The following is a 23845-nucleotide window of genomic DNA, read 5'->3' as shown; positions in this document are numbered from 1 at the left end:
ATATGAATAATTGCAGGGATTTTTAGAATGACTGCCGTTAAATCATCATCATATCATTGCGAACTAAACCCGATTCAAGTTGTATGGGCACAGATAAAGGAATAAGTTTCAAAACAAAATAATTGATGTGAAGCTGAAAATTGGACAGAGGCTAATCATACGATTAAAAAGAAGAGAAAATGTGGAAGTTGGACAATATTACTGATGAAATGGCTGCGACAGTTCATATTCTGATTTGGATTTGTAAGAAGTAGCACTACGTAGACTGGTGTTTATATTAAAATTATATTCATGAATGTAACGTTATTTAAGTCGAAGTGTAAACTCTTATGTCTATATAATCAGTAAGACTGAATGCTCTTAACATACCTTGAGGAAAAATAAAACACTTTAGAAAAAATTGCACTTTTTTACTGTCATCTGTTTAGAGATTATGAGCCGGTTAACTAGTTATATATATAAATATAAGTATACACTCGATATTATTCATTATATTTATAAAAATGTTATTTCATAGGAAAATACTTGAGTTATAACCTCAAAAAAGTTTTTATACATTTACGAATGCTTTATTATTTAAATATTCTCTCACTCATTAAAAAATACTATAGTACAGTGATTTTGACTAATTTTTTGTTGGAATCTTAAAATACGATTCTTGATTTAGAAGTTACAAGATATTTTCGACACTCGCTTAAAAAATTTCATTTCACTGATGGTTGGCAATAAAACCATATCAAATTGTAATTTTAGATCAAGAAAACAAGTACATTGTGAATATTTGTTACTGTGAACATTTTTAATTGTAGGTAATGCAAGACAAATTTGACTATAAAAGGATATATAATTTATCTCTCCATCATTAAAAAACTTAAATGTGAATACTGAAATCTATAGATATAGATCTTTTGTCTCTGATAAATATTTTATTTCTAATCAATCAACATTAGTGTTTACTGATATCTACTAATAACAGCGCTAGATGGACTTACCAGCAAACTGTAGCTTAAGCCAGCAGATTTCAGGGAGCGGCAAATTATGATTTAAGAAATTAAAAAAAAATACATTGTTCATACGAAGAAGACGATCTTTGAAATTTTCAAAGAAATACCTAGTCTGTCTTTGTTCTTGAAAGAAATTTAGGATACACTTTTCCAAACTTTGATATACCTATCACTTCGTATTGCTCTGACTATACCGGTGTAAATTTGTTTGGGTGAGAGAAGCTTTTCTTGCTTGAAAAGAGTATAGAACTATTTACGATTGACTTTAATTCAAGAAAAACTAAACGCTATAGCACTTTTCATTCATATTCTATAGGTACCTAAGTGTTGAATAGTTTAAAACCATACACTGTAGTATATAATTGAAATTTTATTTGCTTAAAATATTGTTTTTTAACAATTCTTTGTCGTGAAAATAATCAAGGATTTTAGACGATAAAGTTTAAATTCTATTGATAAAAAATATAATTCTAATAATTATGATCTAAAGTATCGAATTTCATGTCTAAATCCACCATTTTTTTTTCTTTTTCCTTGGAAAAATTCCTAATATATCGGCAACACATTTTACATTTATGTGACGTTGTTCCCATGCTTCATAATGTTTACGTCAGTTTTATTTGGTTTTAATTGTCAAAATTGAAGGTCAATAGAATTAAAACTAAACATACTTGATAGTTGTAGCTATACATTCCGAACAAATATTGATTTAACTTATAATACGTAAAATATTGGAATTTAAAAGAAATAGTGATTACCATGGACAATTTAAGGTAAACTCTATATTAAAATAATTTATTAATATAATATCTAATTTTTAGGCTATATTTGGTTACTTATAACGTTGGAACGAGTTCTCCAGATCAAGATTTGAAAGAATTATTGTCGATTACTGATCACAAAAATGATAAACGTCCAGATTTTTTTATCCTAGCTTTTCAAGAGGTTAAAGCACAACCCCAAAATATGTTGATGGACACTTTATTTGACGATCCCTGGACTTTTGCAATCAAAGATCTTCTGCACAAAGACTATATCAAATTAAAAGCATGTAGGCTTCAAGGGCTGCTATTACTAACATTCTGTTTGAAAAAACACCTTTTGAATATCAGGGAGATGGATACAGAGTATACCAGAACTGGTTTAGCAGGAATGTGGGTAAATATATTTAAATATGTTACTATTATAATTTTTTTATGATGATTATAAAATAAAAACTGTTTCTATGATGTCATAATAATCTGTTCGATTGTCTGTCATATTGTCCTTTTGCTTCATATCTGCCTCTTTGTACTCCACATATGAGCACCCTATTCACATTTTAGGAAGAATTTTTTCTAATTATATAATATTCTTTATATTCAGGGAAACAAAGGTGCTGTATCCATAAGATTAAATCTATATGGTTGTTCAATTTGCATTGTAAACTCCCATCTAAGTGCCCATGACAACCATTTAGATGATAGGGTAGAAGATTATAATAGTATCATCAATGATCAAGAATTCCATGTACCTGAAACTTCAAAAATATTTTACCATGAGTAAGTGTTATCAGTACATACTATAAGATACTACAAAGTAAATTTGATAATGATCTTATCTACTTTATTAATATTTATTTAATAAACAATTTGGTAATGAAAATACGTAGGTTGCTCACCCTGCTATCTGCTCTATATCAAGTTAAAAAACATTAAATGTTCTAAAATTTTAATTAATTTACACTTCATATGTATTTACTTCAACCCTTAATTAGTGTAATTGAGTACTACAACCTTGGAAAGTATAAATAGAATTTTTTTCGATTAATGCAAATCTAAACCAATTAAATTATTTAAATAGGAAAAGGTGTTATGAACAAGTTAATGACTGAGTTAACATTTGCAAGGTCACTACATACTTTGAAAACTGGAAAATATTCAATATAAATTGAATATTTTGATGATGCCTTGTTTTAAAACCATGTCTGAAATCAAATTGTCTGAATTTCACTTTATTCATCATTATTATAGTGTCATATTCATTTAATCCTGTGAACTTTTTCCATTCTTTTCTATTTCTAATTAAAAGTTTTGCCCCTTCCTAATTTTTTCTCTGTCTTGTAGAATTTTACACAATACTGTATTCCATATTTGTCTTTGTAACTATGCTAAATACTTTGTCTGTTTTCTTCCATTCTTTCAGTATTTTCCCACAATCTTAATTGTCCTTGTTCGTTACAATTGAATATTGGTTTTACTCTTAGTTCTCTCATTTTACTATTATTTACTCACATTTTACTATTATTTACTCTCATTTTAACCTTTTTTTTTAGGCATAATGTTCGGATGAGACATTTTTTCAACTGCTTGTGTTTTGCTTTTCCGAGTGTATATGATTCAATCATCACTTTCCCTGATTTATGAATGCTAGATATGTAGTTTTATTTACCAGTTGTCTCTTTTCTTCTAATTATTATGAAGATATTATCTTAAGGTTTGTACCTGATCCTATTTCCTACCTACTCAATTATTTATAATTTGCTCTTCTATTTTCAAAATTATATTTTGTATTGTCCGTAAATCTGATAGTGTTTTTGATCTCCTCATTGTACAGAAATTTGTACTATTTCTCTTACTTTTTTTCCTTTGCATTATTTGAATTTCAACAACTTCTTGTTGATTTTCAGCTTCTAGTTTTTTTTTCAGTAAATTTCTTTTGATTGAATCTTCTTTCCACGTTTTTTTGTTCTGTTATTTCTTTTAAACATTTGAAATTATTCTTTCATTGCATCGAAATAATACTGCGAATTCATTCCACCACTTTGGTTATTAAGTTTGATTAAATAATACCATATACGTTTCTGTGTTCAAATTCAGTACTTTTTAGTTTCTTCCATAGTTTCGTAGTTCTTTTGCTATTTTGTGCCATTTTTTTTTTTCGAACCGACTTTTATGTTTTGTTTTGTATGATACTCACCCACTGAGCTGACTTGGAAATATGTTGAAAATTAACTGTCTGGTTCACAATAGTTATTGTTACAACTATGCAAAATGTCAAATTTATATGTTTTGTCAATTTAGCTATGTATTTTGGATGGGAGATCTTAATTTTCGCTTAAATGAAGAATTCGACAGAACTCCAGAAGAAATTGAAAGGTTAATAGTGAAGAAAGAAATTAAAGCTTTGTTTGAACACGATCAACTTAGACATGTGATGAAGAAAGGAGAAGCTTTTAGTGAACTTACTGAACAAGATCCGACGTTTCCTCCCACGTTCAAGTTTACAGTGGGCACTCCTACTTATGACTACAAGTAAGTGTTTTGTCAACTGCAGAAATACTTTGATATATAGCTCTATTGAATATTATTATTGATTATAAATGATGTATTCGATGAGGGTATTCAATGAGCTCATTTCAATTTAAATTTTTTTTAATGGAACACCCTGTTTTTATTGCTTTTTCAGAATCTTATATAATAATTATTTGAATTTATCTAAATAAAACGCTTTAAATCTTTTGATTACTTTCAACTATCTGCTAAATATCTCATCTTCAAGTAGTAATGCCCCGACAAGACTATTTGTAAATTCTTCTTGACTAGGTTGATATATTTAACAGAACTTCTCTGGTTATTGTTTCTCAGGAGTATCTTTGCTTGTCTTAACCTTTGTATAAATTTCAAGTTACCAGTTTTATCCCTAACTACCTTCTTTTCCAGTATTTTTGTATTTTTTTTATTATTCTGTATCTGACATCACAAAAGGGTTCAGGTCCAAGTAAAACCATTAGAGGGTTTCCAAATCATGAAAAATTAGTCGATAAAAGTTAATGACGATTATTTCTTGATTTTAGAAGACGACCAGCATGGTGTGATAGAATACTGTATCGAGTTAATTCAAATAATTATGAAAATATAACTCTAAAAGCAGAACAACTTACATACAAGTCCCATCCCAATTATTCTCTTAGTGATCACAAGCCTGTTTCTGCTGAATTCATTATTAAGGTAATTATTTCGTGTCTTATCATCAATAGGCGAGTGTTTATAGTAAAAACTGTTATTCTAAAGATAGTAGATGCAAGAAATTCTATACTTTAATATTAAATTCACAATAACAAATGTCAAAAAGGATAATGAATTGGAAGAAATGACCAAAAACTTCACTCGAAGTTTGCCAAAAATTACTGGCATTAGAAACTTAGGAACTTAAAAACTGTATCCTAGAGCTTCGTAAGTTTGTACTTACTACATATGTTGGTCCAGAATTATGTACCTCATCTTTTAGATCTGATAGTATATTCGATAATAATCATGTAAATTTTTTTAAAATTAAATAACGGGTAATATTTAATGTATGGCTCAGAAACCTGGACCCTAACAAAAATGAATGAGATGTTACTATCTGAAATACTGGAGACATAGATATAACTTTGAGCTTTACAACTTATACAAAGGATCATGAAACAAATACATAATAACAACAATTAAGATTGGCAGGACATGTAGCACGCATCGACAACGGCGTACCCACAAAAACGAACTTCAAAGCCATACCAAAGGGCAGTAGAGGCAGAGGAGGACCAAGGCTAAGATGCAGAGACAAGGTTTTTGAAAATGCTGGTGCAGCAAATTGGATGGTCCTTGCAAGTGACCGGCAAGGATGGCGTTTGAGGCTAGAGAAAGTCAAGGCCCCCATATAAAGCTAAAGCGATAGTGTTGATGAAATGATAACGGAAATACATCCATTTAAAAAAGTGAATTTAGAACCTAACTTTGTCGTATATTTGCCAAACGATTTGGGGGTGATTATAAGATATTTATGTCAATACTCACCACATCCAATATATAGTTATTAGGACGAATTGTTTTTAATTTTCAATTATTTGAAGACATTTTTCTACAACATCTTTTCTAAGACTCATATATGCAAAAAGGTGCAACTCAAATCCATTTATGTATTATGTATGTGGTAGATGGTAACGTGAAATTGTTTGTAATCTCTCCAAAAATATGAATTTGGTAATTAATATTGCTTGACAGATATTTGAAAAAATAATATCCTTGTTTAATGTACAATATTCTGTGCTATCTTGTATAATTATATACTATCACTAAACGAAATCTATTTGTTGAATATCCAATATACTACATCACTCAATTTCTGTCATGATGTCTTGCCTCATGTTAAGCGGCCTTCAAGAGACGCTTAATAATGGAAGATAATTTTTTTTCTGGGTGTAATTCAAAACGATAACAAATTGGCATTATGGATTATAATATCCAAGAAATGGAAAGATATTTATGGAGTATTATTAACTCTACAATATACTCAATATAAATATCAACAAGTAATGTTCTAAATTGTATTATATTGAGTTTGTAATACTTTGGAATGTGTTCTGAATAAGATATTAATTTCAAATTTTCATCGAAACTGACTTATGCCTTATAAGACTTACACTACTTTAAATTTCTACACTATTAACCCACAGTATCAAAAAAAATAATGTAAAGAATCTCCTAATTGTTTTTTCTATTTTGAAAAACTATTTTTTTTTGACATTCTGTCGTTTTTAATCTTTACTAACAATTTCTTTTTCTAATTCTCTAATGCAAATGGAATTTTTTATTATATTTCATGAAATATAATAAAAAGTAAACTGGGTAAGTAATTGATCTTGTTTATCATACCTGATTGAAAAATTAAATCTATTTGGTAGTGCTTAGTTTTGTTATTCATTTTAGGGACAACTTAGAACTTACCATATTCAAAACTTCTTTTTTTATTTCTTATATTCGATAAATTTTCAAACAGCAAGTTTATCAGTGTCATTTTTTCCTATTAAATTATGTACAAATATTAATTATGCCTATTGTGTTATTTAGATTCCACAACCAGTATCAAAAATGCCAAAGGTACAAATAGATTCACAACCATGTGTTGATCAGGTATTTTCAGATTACTCTGAATCTGTGATTGAATTTGACAAGATCACATCTTGGGACGTCGAAGGAGAGAATAAGGCATACTACAGACTTACAAAAGGCATTCAAGAAAACAGTGAGGATTGGATAGGACTGTTTAAGGTTTGTTCAAAATATTTTTATCATAGCTGTTTAGCAGTGTAAGATAAAAAGTGATGACTTTACCCTGTTTTCAAACTAGCAGGACTGATTGAAATTTGAGTTGAGTAGATTCCTGATTGGTCAAATCGCAGCCAGTTCCTTGATGTGCTACCAAATTTGACAACTCTTATTAACCTTTATAGAATTAATATTACAATTCGTTGTTGTTTTTTTTTTCGTTTTAGATAATATGTGTTTGTTCTTGTACCGTGTGTGTATTAGGTTGAATTATTATATATCTATCTTATAAAAAAGTTCTTAATCTACCAAATCTTTTCCTTTTTCATCTATACTTTATCACTACATTATTTTATAGGAAAATTTCTGTGCTTTGGATGAGTATGTAACCTATGAATATGTCAGTAAATGTTCAACACCAACAGACGATAGCAGCAAGAGCGGCAGTAGTAAAACTCAAGATACGAAGAAATATGAAATAACATTTCCGGATTTACCTAACAGATTCAAAGGCAATTATTGTCTTTTATATTTCAGTCAAAACGAAGATAAAGTCACTAGTGTGTTAGGTATAAGCAACGTATTTCCTATTGTTAAAGCAGACAGTGACTAGAATATCGATATAAAAAATGAGAACCAATGTACGTCAAAATATAGTTTTAATGTTACTTAAGGGGTAACACCCGGTTTTTGAGGATGATTATTAGAATTTTTCTTTTTCAGAAAAACGTTAATTCAGATTAAAATTTACTTAGATGACTTCATTATACATGTTTTTATTAATTTTTAGAAAGAGATTGAAAACAAAATGTGAATACAGAGCTATAAGAGGAATATTCCACTACCACCAACTTTTCGTCGTAAGTTTTTTCTTAATGTTTGAACTAGAAGCAAGAGAAGTACTAGGGGTTTCAAAAAATATTGAATTTTAACAATATGGCAGAAGTTCGAAAAAATAAAAAATCGATGGGAAAACAAAAGTTTGTCGACAAGCATAATCTCACTAGTGCCATCTATAGGTAGCCTATAAAAATAGTCGCTAAGGGATATCTGAGGCGGATAAACATTTCAGAGCGAAGGGCGCGCCGCGTGCGTCCGATCGTGTAGAGAGATACTCATAACACCTGATGCTCATAACACCGAGAAATTTGTTTTTTTCGAAAAATCATTTGACGACGTCATTTTTAACATAATTTCCTACGATTTTAGCTATAAAATAGATTTTGACTTCTTGAAATTTTTACAGTGGTGTTACCCCTTAACCGAACCGAATTGCATATGAAAAGTTAGTACATGTACTTCATTTTTGTGTATGAGTGAAATGAATAAGTAAGTGTAGATGAAACGGGTACTTAATTATAAAATGTTTTTCAAAGGAGAGAAAGAACAAAAAGGTTACTGAACGAGATGTATTGGCAGCTTTCACATGTATAAGCTTTTATTTTATTATTTCAATATATAATGTATGTGTAATGTGTCTCTGCGTAGGTTCTAGGATGATTCAAAAAAATTTGTTAATTTTTTCAACAAGGGACATAGAAAAATAGGATTGCAGTTTTTAATTTTTTCTCAGTACAATAAAAAAACTCATACCTCATCATTGATTTTACAGAAAAATGTTCTTGTAGAATTTTGTAGAAAATTTATTGCTCTACAAAAACATATTTAATATTTTTTTCTGAAAACTACACCGTTTGAATGATATTTAAGATTTAAGTTTGATTATTTTGAGACAAATGCATTCTTGTTTATGACTTGACAATAAATTACTATTATAAATTGTATTATTATAAAAAATAATTGCTGTATAAATATTGCGCCTTATGTTTTGGCGATTAAATTAAGTAACCTAAACTAACTTAACATAACCCAACCTAATTCAACATCAAACTTCCATGTGTATTGATTTTAAGAGTTTAATTTATAAGTTTTGAGAAAATTTTAACCAATTTTAGTTTCAGCAACTGAGAAACTATCAACATTAAAAAAAAATAAATTGTACTCTATCGATTAGTTTATTATTTATTAATAAAATAGCAAAGTTTGCATTATAAATATGTTATATGTTTCAGTTTTAGAGAAAAAAAAATCACAGAGAAACATTTGATTGGCCGAGTCTTGTCACGCTACCTCATACGTGCTATACGTGTCCTAATTTGCGCTTTTACTTAATATCAGTACACGTGTAGTGCAAGTTTGATGATGAATATCTTTTAAACGCTTAATTTAATCGCCAAAATACAAAATACTATTTTTATAAAGCAGTTAATTTCCTACAAAAATTAATTGTAATTAATTTAATTGTTGAAGAAATAACAAATAAGCCATAACCTATTTAAAAAAATTGAATTATATTGTGCATTGGTTTTCAATATGTAAGTATTTTATTGATAATTAACATTAGTTGAATAAGGGTAGTTAAAGTTGGTGGAAATAACAGGTTCAGACGTGGCAAGCTTGTCCAATACATAGTGATATCTCAATTAAATGATAAATATATTTACTATTTAATTATGAAAGCAATTGGAAAATCCTGAAACATTTAAGTTTTTCAGTATGAGTAAAATCATTTATCGGCCCCTCAACCGACAAGGGGTAATAATTTGTGAAAGGAACAATACCATTTTTAATTCTTTTAGACAAATGACATTTGCAAGAATCTTAAAAAACAATTTCAATTTGAAAACATATTAGCATATCTTTGAAAATAAATAATAGCTGACTTTGGAGTTTGAACATTTTTTATTTTATAAAATGAACAATTTCAGGTTATTTTTATATTTTTCTGTCACCTCTCACCATGGTCAAAACGATAGGAATTATTGTCGTTTACATATACAATACATGTCAGACTTAATTAGACAATCTTTTACATAAAATTATTTATTGAGTTAGAATAACCCGATAGTTAATTTGAAAAACCTCAAATTATATTTTTTATGTTTTTGACAATAAAAATTTGCAAGAATTTGAAAGGACAAACAATTGTAATTATAAGGACAATGTCAGATATGCTATAAAGATTATTTATCGCAATTTCAGGTAATTTTCATCTCTTTTTGTCATCCAGGATCATAGTCAGAACCATTTTGTCCTTTATATATCCATGACATTCGTCAGGAAAACAATTCATGCCGTCAGACATATTCTTCATTGGATAGAGTTTCTTCCTCTGGTTCTAATTCATGGATACCTTAAAAGAAAGGACACCACCCATTTGCATTGAACTGTTCAATTGTAGGACATTCGCGATCTAAGTAACATTTCACTGTACACTTCAAATCTGTTTGATTCTATGGAAATCTATATACCTTTACAAGTAGATAATGCATCTTTTATTTTGAAAAAGCTGGCTATTCAGTAACATATTTCGTGTGACTATTCATAATTTTGAGTTAACAACTAGCACTACAAACTGGATAGCAGCCTTTCTCTGTGACAACGCGTCATTTCTCATAGCCTTTGAAGCTTCGTATTTATTTCCAAACGAAAATCTGTACCAAACTTCAAATCCAAAAGAGAAACAGCCGAAAACCAATTGAGCCAGTCTGTATCAAAATCTATATGCAGCCATTTTTTATTGGCATTAATAAAGTAATTAAATACCGATGTGCAATTTATAATAAAATATAATGTAACGTTGTTTGCTATCAAATTTTGTGACGTTCCGTTTTCACTGAATAACTAGAATTTAATACGAGGGTTGCTTGAGAGTTTCTGACTTTAGAGGAACCGTTTTTTCAACACAGTCACTTTTTAAGTCCATACACTCTTCTGAAAAATTAACGTCCTCGTCTTATGAAATTTCTCTCCCCGCGAAAAATAATTCTAGCGGGGAATAGACTTATACAATTGTCAAGCAGAAACTAAGCGTTCAAAATGGATGAAATTTTATTGAAAATGTATTTCCTCAACGATTATAGACACAAAGGATTGTTCACTTCTCCAATTTTGTTTGTGCAAATTGAGTCTAAAGAATATTTAGGTTTTAAAAATTTAAAAATATATTATTTTAGTTAATGGTTCTAAATTTTATTAAATTCAGGTCTCTTCTGATTTAAAATTTGAAATAATTTTAAAAGAAACTAATTTTAAATCCGAAGAGACCTAAAATCCAGAAAATTTAGAACCATAAATATATCAAAAGGACTAAGAAACTAAAGAAATTTGTTTTAGTTATATAATTAAATATTTGTAATGAAGAGCTTCAATCTGAAACAAATAATGTATTGAAAAAAAAACATATTAAAAAGCATAATTAGAATAACCAGCAATTTTCAAAATGTTTACATGTGAATAAATTTAAACCTAAAAAATATTAAGTATCCGTATTGTCTGTACCCAAATACTAATATATTTTAGAATATTTCATAACATCCTTCTTCAGTTAAGAATTTTTTTCAACTTCTTTAATTCACTTCCTTCACGATCATCAATGCTTTTTCTTTTCAGATTTTTATTTTTTTTTAGCTTGATGATTATAGAAGTTTATTACTATGATCAAACTCCAAACTCAATTTGCAATAATCTAATATTTTAAATAACACAGGTTAAATAGAACTGAGCAATCCTCTGTGTCTATAATCGCTGATATTTCCCAACTTATATTGATAAGTGCTGACATTTTTAGGTTGATGTAGAAGATATTGATCATTATATTAAAACATAGTGGATATACATTAAATAGAAGTATTTGTTTTAGTAGAATTATTTTAAATTCACACAAATAGAATTTTTTAAATGAGAAACAATTTTTTTCTGATTTGAGCCTGTGTCATACCCCTGAGTCCACTTTGTTGTTAGAGATTTTATATTGATATTCCTATGTACCATAAAATTTTTCCTAGTACTGTACCTACACTTCTATCTAGTCGCTTTTTATATGAATCTACTAAAAAATTTGTTATATAGTAGTTACATCATATCTAGCTTTAGTTGTTGATGTTCTATAGAAAAATCTATTCACTTAAATTTAAAAAAACTATATTTGAAAGTATAAACCAACTAGTTAATTATAAAAATACTCAGATATAATAAACTGTTTGTTAACATATATAAGCTGTTTTGTGATTTATTTACTTTTTAAAAAGTTATTGTTTCCGTAAATCATTTAATGCAGTATTATCCCCAATATTTTTTTATATATATAACGAAAGAAACGTAAATTAGTTTATTATTTTGATCTGCGCATGTATTATGAATGTGCCTTTCAAAATTTACTATTATTTCTATAAATCTGAATTTTGCGCCGATTGAATAAAGTAAATATATTAAAATTGTTTTATTAGTCTTTTATTTCATATCTCCCTATATCATGGACAATTTCTACTACATTAAGGAATCAGCAAAAATAGCTTCACCGATGAGACATGAGAGTTTCAATTCCCAAAAAATCCATTTATGCAACATGTAAATGTATAAGGATATTGAAAATTGGTTTAAAAAACACTAGAGTTCATCAAAATAAAATAACACTGTCTAATCTAAAACTCAATGAGCTTGGAAATGACATTTGGATTATCATGTCATAGAAAGGGGCACATTATTCTTGCTCGTATTTTTGGTAATTTTCTATATTGGGTTGGTGCTCCTGAGTAACAGTTTCATTTTGACAGCTGACTGCAAGATGAATTATTTGGTCATGTGTGAGGTTACTTCAATTTTAAGATATTATTTACAATAAATTATAATGAGTTTTTGGATAAAGTAAATGTAGTCGTGAAATATGAACAAAACATACAAATCTACAAATTTTCATGGCGGTCCCGTAATTCTAGTGGTGTAAATTGAAGTTACAAACTCGACATTACGCTTAGAGGATGATAACTGAAACAAATTTTCTTCAGAATGACTGAAGTTGGTAGGTTTGCAGAAAAATCCTGAAATATGGTAAAAAGAAGTAGAGTTGGCAACGCTGATCTAATTATACTCTATAATTGTATTTACTTTAATTATTGAAGAAAAATTAACAACAAATGATATGTCATACTCGATTCTTAAAAAATATTGAATTATGTAGTATATTGATTTTCAATCTTCAAGTATTTTATTTATGATTAATATTAGTTTACTAATGGTAATTAAAGTTGGTGAAGTTACGAGGTTCAAACGTGGCAAGCTTGTACAATCCACAGTGATATTTTCAATTGAAGGATAAATGTATAATTATGAATGCAATTGGAAAATCCTGAAACATTTAAGTTTCAGGAGACAAAGCGAGGAATTTTTAGATTTTTTATTGTCCAAAAAAGTGCATTGATTTTTAAACTTAAGTCTCATTTTTATCTTAAATGCACTGGAAAAATAAACAAAATTAGAAATTTTTCATTAAAATAACCATATGTGGTGGATGGAAACAGTTGAATCTTATCGTCAAAGTTTACAATCTACTATTTATGAAAAAAATTATGAGAAAATGTGAGAGTTAATCATATTTTATTTAAAAACTATTTACTTAACGTTACAAAGAAAGAATGAAAAAAAAACTCAACCTAAAAATGACTCAATAATATTAGAAATTATGATATTCAATCGTTTTTTTAATTATTCTTTTTTGTACATGGATACTTGCAGAAAAAAACATTCTTCGGAAAACATTTGGGAGACAAATCGGGGAATTTATGGTTTTTGGATTTTTTATTGGCCAAAAGAGTGTTGAAATTGTGGTTTTCAAACTTAAATGCACCGAAAAAATAAACAAAATGAAAATCTTAATTTTCTATGACCAAAATAGGGTAATAAATAATAACCATAATTTGGGGTAATTGAAACGATTGACAGCTTATTATCAATTATACAATCTACAATTTATGAAAAAATTGAGTAAATGATTGATAGTCTTCCATATTTTTTTAACTATCATACAAAATACAAAGCACTAGGACAAAAATTAAAGTTCAGTAGAAAATAAATTCCAATTATTAATTTGTAAAACTATTATTAAAATGATTAGATTGGAACCCACAACTAGTTAATGAATAGAATTAATGGGATTTTTAATGAAAAAATTGACAATAGGTATCTAATTAAAAATATTTATTAGCAACAACTACATTTCATTTGTATATTATTTATCATATGAATTTAAACATGCTTACATATATTGTTAAACATAAATATATTAAAAAATATCAAAACGTATAAAATATAAATTAGTACAACTAAAATTATTGGTACAAATAATAATACCACTTCGTTTACATATCTACGTCGTTGTGAATTTGATGCCAATACTTTCTCAAAAAACTAATTATTCCAAGTGGGTATTACATTTTTTTTATATTCAGAATTCAGTTTCAAGAGAGCCAAATACTTTAAAATGAACGTTCACGGCATTTTTAGTTTATTGGGTAAACTCAACTTATTTATTATTATTAAATATTTATTTTTTGATTAAATAACTTACAATCTCATCTGCACACAAAATATTTTTTTATTTGAATATTTACAAAAACTGATATAAGATATTAAACTTTCTTCTTTAACATTCACAACACTAGATACAATTACATCACTATAGCAGACAAACAATTATCGTAGGTTTTTAAAAATATGAATCGAGTAATTTATTGTCCAAATTTAACAATTAACAAAAGTAGATTTCATTAAATTTGGATCTTAAATGCTTATAAGATGTTTTTCCATATTATATTATTCTTGATGTTTATGTGTCCGTTCTAGCTATATATCTAGAGGCTAAATTAGAAGTGTGAAAGTCGAATTTCATTAAGGCAAGTGGCTGTCAGCACACACTTCAACTTTTTTTGTTATTTACATTTCTCATAATTTCGATGTTTCTATAAGTTATCATAAAAACGCCTGCAATAATATCTTCATCAATTTATTTATATCACTAAACTCCAAATAACTATCAACGGGAATGTCGCGTGTACTGAAACTACCTCCGTTGATGAAACCAATAATTTTAATTGAAAAAAAGATATAGATTGCTCCGTTGAAAAAATAAATAAACAATTTTGATGCAGGGTCCTTCTAGGGCTTAATTAAGTGAGTTTATTTTTACTTAAACCAAGAAAAGATAGATTTCTTGTGCTTATAATTTCTGAGAAGCATCTCAGCTTGTTTTAAACCTTCTAGATCCCTACTTTGTTTGAATATATGTAATTTAATCTATTATAATAATTTTTCATCTCGGGACGTAATCGTCTTACTAATGGAATAGTGTCCGGGAAGTGATTTACTATGGTACGAGAAAGATGATTATGGACGAGGCGACGAAGGAACCGAGTCAAGAATATCTAATCGAGTAATAATAATTTTACGGACATATATCGTAATTTGAAATGTCATATATGACAAATGTTACTAAAAAATAGCCCCTTGGATTATTCTCTTACTTCAAACGGGATTGGGAGAATTTAAGAGTACTATAAAGTACAAGGATACCGTAAAGTGCTGTAAATTCGGCTTTACAGTACAGTATGAAAAAAAAAATATTTACAAACTTATGACGATGAATTTCATATTCGGCTCGTTCAGTCGAGCGGCACCATGAACCTTTAAACACATTTCAAATGATCGATGCGAAAGAATTTAAACATAGTTGAAGAAATAAAGCACAAAAAGGGCAAAATCCAGGAATTTACAAGCACTAACATTAAAAATGGTTGAAAATGAAAATTTTTCAACGGAAATAAGTTAAATTATACTACTCGAGGATTTTGGAGATCGCTGAAAATGAACATCATAACGGCGATGGTCTGCAAGGTACCGATGTCGTTTTAATAAGCTTGAAAGGAGTTAATTTACAAGTTTGAAAGTGGCTTTACGGCGATTGACGCGATATGAATGTCACTGATTGGAGGTGAAAACGAAAAGAACAGTCCTAATAGAAATAACACAATTGCCTGGCCACCCAGCGTCATGAATATAATATTTTACGGATGCAAAACCGATAGTGGATGCAGAAGAATTGTTTACACTGCAGTGTCACTTGCAAGAATTGTACAGGCAATAAGAGTACAAATGTTGACACTGAAGAAAGAGAATTATAATGCAGAAAAAATAAAATTCATTGAATCATTTTTTCACTATTCTTTATAAAAAATAAATTTTTATAATGGAAAATGAGCTAGTCACTCAGAGTTATACTTGTAATCCTTAATCTTGAGAACCTCGTACATTCTTTCTGTCATGATATTTGTGTTAGCGATATCGCAAACCCCCAGGATGTAAATATTTGACCAATTTCATAACGAATTTTCACGGGGCTTTGGGAAACTATGTATAAATCAACCAATCCGGGCCCCAGATACCTTGCAGGTCATTACCGTCGTGTTCAGCAATCTAGAAAGCCATCAGAATGTATATATTTGGTCAAATTTATAATGAATTTCCAGGAAACGATATATAAATTAACCACCCCGGGCACCAAGTACCTCACAGGCCATCGCCGATGTTCAGCAGCCTCGAAAACACTCACGATATGTATATTCGACCAATTTTATAAAGAACTTCCAAAGGATTCTAGCAGACGACGTATAAATCAGCTATCTCTGGGCACCAGGTACCTTGCAGTGGTGATATTCGTGGTCAGTAACCTCGAAAACACCAGGATACGTATATTCGGTCCATTTTTCCAATGCACAAATGCAATTTTTTCATTTCTTTCTCAAAATTTTTGTTTACAAAGTTTCCTGTGAGTCTCCCGAATCGATTGTTTTATCGTACATTTCGACAGATAAACGTCGATTTGTGAAACATTCGAATAAAAAAATATTTGAATGAAATTATAGAATTGATTGTACCCATATTTCAAGATTATTAATTGTTAATTCGTAATATGATTTTTATTAATTTAGTAAAAAATATAGAATTTTATCTAGAACGTAAAATTCCTCAGTTTTCAATTTCAGTCGCGTTGGAAGTAGAAACTCCACTTTTATCAGTCTTGAATTTTTCGAGTAGATTTTTGAATCGAGTGGAGTCCGTTTTCCTTTTTTCTTTTCCGCATAAACTTTGATAAATTTCTTTTCGAGTATATCGATTGGTTACAAAAACAGCAACGACGAAAATCCCTTGCAATCCTTCGATAACTTCGTATACTAAAGGGTTGCCGTGATTGTGATTCTTAAGCACAGCATCTATGAACCATATGGCCGATGTTAACCATATCATAAAGCATGAGCGAGTTCTGAAATATAAAAAAGCTTTACATAATTCGAATTTTGGCTTCACAATTCAATAGGTATCATAACCATCCTTAAGCACACCCTTGCTAAGGTGACAACTCGAAATAGAATTGACAGTTCTGGTTTGATTAGAATTATTGTTATATTTTGATTGACTAAAGATTAAGTTATTAGGCGTTATTGCCAGAATTTTCGTTCACGTGATAAATATGTCTCTTGTATATCAGTTTCTAATAACTCATAAATTCTGAAAATTTTCATAATTTTACACATAAAACAAGTGCTAAAACATTAAACAAATCACGTAAGCACAATAAGCATTTTAGAGTGAAAGCCAGACATGCGTTAAAGTAAAAAATAATAATTCCTAATGTATTCCAAATGAATATCTAAATATCTACGAAAGATTCGATAGTTTTCGCGAGTTTTGGGAGAAATATTCACAGAAACCAGAAACATTTTGAAGGAAAACTCTGATATGACGCATAAAACGCTAGAAAATTTCCACACCCGAGACCAGCGGAACCCTCAACCTTCTATTAGTTGTTTTCGATGTCATTTTTTTCCAAAATTGGGGCCACATGGTATAAAGGGACATTTGCATGCAAGATTCGTGAAAAATATTAGTATTATTGTTGATATTGAACTCTGTATCTTAAAAATTATGAATATTTTTTCATGAAAATTTAGCTATTTATAGTAAAACGCATTACCTAAAAAACAAGCTCACTCTGATGATTCTGTCACAATTATTAAACCAGTAGTGAATTTTTAAACATAAGGGTTTCCTCTAAGTGAAACAAAAACGTAAAAATTCGAAACAAAGTTTATTGCTTTTCTAAATATTGGATCTTAGGGTCTATATATTTTTGCATACTTTCAAACCAATTCTGGATACGTTATTACAGATTTCTTCTTCAACAACTTATTGATGTAATGAAAATTGCTGTCCACCCCTCTTTTGTTTATGAGTGGGTAACAGAAAAAAGTCATTAGATGATAAATCGAGTGAACGTGGGCATTAATTCGATATTTTTCTCTTCAAATATTCAGTTGTTTGACGTGTTTTATGGGAGGAAAAATGATGCTACGATGCAAAATAGATTGTCTGTCGAAATTTTTACCTGTTATTTTGAACTGAAAAGAGACCTAAAATGAGATTTAATCAACACGAAAAATTATATATCATTTTTTTAAAAGCTCTGCAGCTTTATGCACTAAGCCCTCCAAGGAGTGTGCTTAATTCGTAGCTATAAAGTAGCACCATAAGCAGCTAAATTTTTATTAGAAAATATTGATAATTGTGTAAAATACTGCGAGTTTAATATTGAAAATTATAAACTTCATTTTTGTGGATTTTCTGCTTGGTTACTATTTCACCAAATGATTCCTGGTACTCCATGGTTGTTACTTACTGATATTTCTAAGCGACTTTTTGATGGTGACCAGCTCGCTACAAAGTATGAAGAATGTACACAATGCCTTTATACTAAAACGTAGCAGTTGGGCTGAAAAGTTCGTAGACTAGCATAGAAAAACTTTTTTTAGATAGAATTTGGTTGTATTATACAATATAGTTGTTTTAAAAGACGATATAACGATTACGGAGGCCATACAATTTTTCTGTACCATTTTTATATGTGTATACGATTTGTCTTGGGCCTCCAAATAGGCTTCAGTTTCAACGATAACTTCTTCATCGGCGTAACATAACTGTCCAGCGAACATCCTCTTGAGGTCTGATAATATCAAATATCACCAGATTTGGAGAATACGGTGGATGCGGAAGCAATTCGAAGTTCAATTCAAGCAGATTTGCTATTATTTGCATTGATTCGTGGCTCGGAGCATTTTTTTGATGAAACAACACCAATAAAGCTACATAATAATCATGGTTTTTCCCCTTTTAAGATAGTGGATGAATATTATACTATGAATATCCCAAAATACTGATGCCATAACCTTGCCAGGTAATTTTTGCCTATTTCCACGCTTTGGAGTCGCTTCATCACGAGCAGTCCACTCGGCTGGCTATCGATTGGACTCCTAAGTGAAATTATATAGCCATGTTTCATCCATTGTATCCACGTATCTACGTAAAATTCTGGTTGAGCTAACACATACCCAAATATTCATTCACGATAAGTTCAACATGTTTCTTTAATATCTTTAGGGTCGTAGCTATCTCAATCAACTTCACTTTACGGTTATACCAATTTATATTATGGTCTTTATAGATGTTTTTGTTAGTAACTGTCTCTTTGGAGCGATCACTTGGTGCATTGGCGTCGGTGTTAACGTCGCCTTGTTTAAACTTAGCAAACAACTTCTCAACGGTTGATTTTCCTGACCGAATAACGTCATGTAAAGCCTTGACTTCAATAGTACTTTTTGCTAAAAAGCAATGATTTATTAATACACATCATTCCTTATTAATTAATTTTTCAAACCAACAAAAGTGGCTCAAATCAAAATGCTCTAAATCAAAAACTAATAGGTGTCTTTTTGAAGCTAACTGAAAATCATATGGATTTAATATTAGTAGGGCCATCTATGTGTAAAGCTACGAACTTTTTAGTCCACCAAATATATCTGGTTGGGCTGTTTCAGTTTACAAATTAGATTAAAAATGCAGGAAAGTTTGAAGTTCAGACGTTAGAAATAGACGATAGTACACATTCCCACACATAAAAAATATATCGTCATACGTACGTTGTAGTATTCTTATTTAATTTAGCCATTTTGTTGTAATGAGTCTAATTCAGTTAATTCATAATTTGAATTTCTACGGTAATCCGCTTTGAAACGATGTTGGTAATAATGTATTACAAAGACAATTAATATTAAAATGCCTTGCAAGGAGTCGATAAGTTGCAAAGAGAAAAGAAATCCGTTGTTAAACATGTCAGACATATCCGCAAATTTGTTTAGCAGTAATCCAAGGGTAAAAAATATCAACATTATTATCATTATTACTACACTCTGGTAGGTCCTGTAAAATATGAGAAAACATTTTTATTATATGTGTACAAAAAATGTGCAAGGACACTACAAACGATTCTTTGGTTGTTTCAAAAAAAAAATCAGATTCAATAAACCGTTTTTGGTACTCGCACTTATCGACCATAAATAAACGTCAAAAACGATTATGGCCAATAATAACAAAAAGTTTTTATTCACTTTGCAACAATGTGTAATTCGTGGTTTTTATCATGACGATATTGGGCAAAGATGACGTGAAAAAAAAAACAAGAAAAAGAGAGTTAAAACTAGAAATTAAAGGAGGGAACAATGTGGTGAGTTTTATCATTTGTTTCCAATATGTTTAAATTAACTTTACTACTTTTAACGATTAGCCAAGGTTCCTTTACACTTGGAAGAGATTAAGTTAGGTTAGGTTAATCAATTCGACTCCTGGGTCATAACAGCTAAAAGAATAGCTTAACGTAAAAATATATACAAGCTTTGTTATAGAATTTTTCAAGATATTCATTTCCTTTTCTCTGGAATAAACATTTTCGAAGTTTTCTATTTAAATTGTTAAAACATTGAAGAGGTTTCTTAGGCGAACGATGAGAATGGAAGGCATAACCTTCTTACATAGTTCTGTAAACATGAGGGAGATTTTCGAAAAATGGGTAACAGGTTTGCTTACAATCCTTAACAATCACGACTGACAAATTCGTTAAAGCGTTTGGCGCTGTTCAATATGGTCAAGTTTTGGCAACGTTTCGTAACCGTTGACGAGGCATGGTTCTACCATAACACACTCGAGACCAAACTGTGGGTTTACTGGGGGAAACAGAAGGTAGTTTGTCAGGAAATCAAGTTGTTTGGATATATAATGTATAATCAAAATTGAATAGATTGAAAAGGGTAGAATAAATAATGATATTTATTATTTATTGGATCGATTTAATGGCGATTTTATACAAAAAATTTCTAAATTACACTAATAATTGCCTCACATTATCCTCTAGTTTAGCTCTTAGTGACTATTTCTTTTTTACAAACCTGAAGGAATGGCATTACAAAAAGAAATTTGAGTTTAAAGATGAAATTATTTTAAATATCTATTTCAAATGCCTTAATAAATCTTAGTTTTTTGGAAGGAATAAAACAATTGAAAAAACGTCATGGAAAAATAAAATGATTTTTGATCCAAAAACATTCATTTAAAAAGTCAAGGTATTTTTTTTATCTGTCCTCGTATAACATAAACGATTTTTAAGAAAAAACTACAATTTCCCGTCGACCTAAAAGTTAAACTAAGCTGTTAATTGATGTGCACAAGTCATTTATTTCATTTAAATTCATAAAACTTCATCTTGAAAAAAGTAAGGGTTGCTAATTTCACCCCTGTATAATGTAACATGAATATTGAAAAAATACCCGTAGTTAGTCCTTCGTGACTGCACGAAATTACATAATTTCAAGTTTCTAGCTTCACTGAAATTTTAGAAAAAAGAAAATAAAAACTTTATTATGGTCACCACCTTTTAAGGGTGATATCTTGGAAAGTTGTGGACCGAGGAAATTTTCTTATAGGAAAAACCCATCTTAATTTCATACGAGCAATCATCTCTTGCATTTTGTCGCATGAATTTACAAATACCCTGTATATTGCCTTATGAAAAAAGATAATATATATTGTCTATATCAACGATATCAAATAATACTTATAGTTTTATACTAAATTTGAAATTTCTTCTGTTCCTATTCTTTAGATAAGAATCTTGACTCACCTGTATTTGAAATGACTCCGCTTTTCTAACCAAACAATGTCGGATTTGTATTTTTTCGAGTTGACTGCTATCAAATAGAAGGTATAAATTAGTGACGCTAGGGATGTTGCCAAAAGAAGTCCCATAGGAACAAAAAGTATCGCTATTCGAGTGTTGTCACCTAAAAATTTGTAAGAAAAAAAATCACAACGAATAAACGTTTTTCATAAATAATGAACAGATTAGGGTATTTGACAATGGTGGAAAATGAATTTATATTGGTTTTTATTCATTGCTGAAGTCTCAAAAATTCGTAAAACATTAAAAACATTAATAATTTTGATAAAAGAAGTTCATTAAATTTAGATATTTTATCATTCGATTTTCATATTATTTTCCACGTTATTGGACAACTGTTATAATTCAACATAAATAAATAAATAATTTATCGAAAAATTATACAAAAATTATACTTTGTTATTTCACAAATGTTGTTCACAAAATATTTATTAGAAAGTTAGAAGAGCACTTATTTAATCCTGATGCCTTTTCAGATGTAAGGCAGGTAGAAAAATAAATATAACAAATTATTCTTTTTGTTTGTGAGTTGTCTTGGTTTCAGATCTGTTTTTATTAGAAATTAGATTTTAAAGCATGTGAAAAATCAACGTTTCGACTTATAATAGTTTTCAGAAAAATATTTTTACGTGTAGAAACCACAATTTTTTACCTGCTAAAAACTTTAATTTTCAATCAGAAGAGACCTTAAAATTAAGACACTTTATCAAAAAAAAAACATATTAAAGGGCCACAGATTAAGAACTGAAAAAAAAACAATTTATACACCACTTCGAGCAAATTGTAATCAATTATTTCATTATTCAGCTGTTCAGTACACATTATAACACAAAAGCAAAGTCAATACACCGCCATATTGGTAATGAACGTATTAGCGGGAAATTTAAACCGAAAATTTAATTTTTAATGTGATTATAATATGAAAGAATTATTAGAATAGGTTTACGTATCAGTTAAATCACTTTTTCAACATTTGTCAAAAACCCTATCGTAGATATAGGCGAATACAAAATTTGATTATAAAAATATGATGCAAAAAATTCGGGAGTGAGTAGATAACGTGAAAATAATGCTGTGATATAAAAAAACACCTTCTTTTCTGAGTTATAGGACTGTAAAGATGCCTATTTAGAAGAATATTTTCTAATAAATAATTCTACACTACTATCTTAAGACCAGGGACGGCTTATGCTCAATGGTTAACAATCCCTAACTTTTACATAGATATTACATTATAAAGATAGCGAAAATGAATTTTCCAATCGATTTAAAAAAAAAAGGTCTAAGATCGTTGTCACAAAGGAAAGCGTTCGCCATAAGGAGACATTCTGAAAGAATTCTATTAAATTGTAATTATTTATTGAAAATATTTACGGTATTAGAACACAATCAATCATTTCTAATCGAACTGCATACTATCAAACATCGTCGAACTTACTTAAGGGTAAAATTGAAATGTATAAAAACTTTAGTTGGTTAGCGAACAACTTAGCAAATAAAAACAAAAGAAACTATAATAAATGTTCGAAGTGGGCATCTTGAACTTCTACACACTTCCGAATTCCATTAGAAAAGCTACTTAATAAAGACAGTAAGAAAAAATAGGCTCTCATTATACAAGGAATAGTATTAAATTTTATCTCGAGGTTGTGTTGATTTTTTTAAGCAGGATGTTATTAGACACACTGTTTACTGCTATCAGTACACTAACACTCAAGTGTCCACTACACTACCTGCGAGGTTAATCGAATAATAAGGTGTAGAGACAAACTTCACTTCGTTTCGTGCTACCTTGCCTCGCCTTTCTGATCGTCAACTTG

At 29.4% G+C, this 23845-nt stretch overlaps 2 protein-coding genes across 5 annotated transcripts in view; one reads left to right on the top strand and one right to left on the bottom strand.

Annotated features, from left to right (window-relative positions):
- Positions 1 to 1584: 1584 nt before the first annotated feature.
- LOC130903922 (inositol polyphosphate 5-phosphatase K-like) lies at positions 1585 to 12348 on the top strand. Of its 2 annotated transcripts, none has more exons than XM_057816315.1 (7): positions 1585 to 1777; positions 1826 to 2162; positions 2370 to 2545; positions 4067 to 4297; positions 4840 to 4993; positions 6938 to 7075; positions 7431 to 12348. In XM_057816315.1, the coding sequence occupies exons 1-7, from the start codon at positions 1764 to 1766 to the stop codon at positions 7683 to 7685; spliced, it is 1305 nt and encodes a 434-aa protein (XP_057672298.1). In that variant the 5' UTR covers positions 1585 to 1763; the 3' UTR covers positions 7686 to 12348. The 2 variants fall into 2 exon arrangements, with proteins under 2 accessions (XP_057672298.1, XP_057672297.1); XM_057816314.1 differs by having other exon boundaries at positions 6875 to 7075.
- Positions 12349 to 14092: 1744 nt separating this feature from the next.
- Positions 14093 to 23845, bottom strand: part of LOC130903896 (G-protein coupled receptor Mth-like) — a 35711-nt gene continuing 25958 nt past the window's right edge. For 2 of the 3 annotated variants that reach the window (XM_057816263.1, XM_057816265.1), the window contains 2 exons: positions 21969 to 22128; positions 14093 to 17225 (listed from right to left, as the gene is read on the bottom strand). In XM_057816263.1, coding sequence (XP_057672246.1) covers positions 16931 to 17225; positions 21969 to 22128 — 455 coding nt within the window. In that variant the 3' untranslated portion in view covers positions 14093 to 16930. Of the gene's footprint in view, positions 17226 to 19935; positions 20216 to 21968; positions 22129 to 23845 lie in introns of all 3 variants that reach the window. The other variant, XM_057816264.1, reaches the window with a different exon arrangement.

Source organism: Diorhabda carinulata, chromosome 2, assembly GCF_026250575.1.
Source record: "Diorhabda carinulata isolate Delta chromosome 2, icDioCari1.1, whole genome shotgun sequence".
Lineage (NCBI taxonomy): Eukaryota > Metazoa > Arthropoda > Insecta > Coleoptera > Chrysomelidae > Diorhabda > Diorhabda carinulata.
This window is presented reverse-complemented; position numbering and strand designations above follow the sequence as displayed.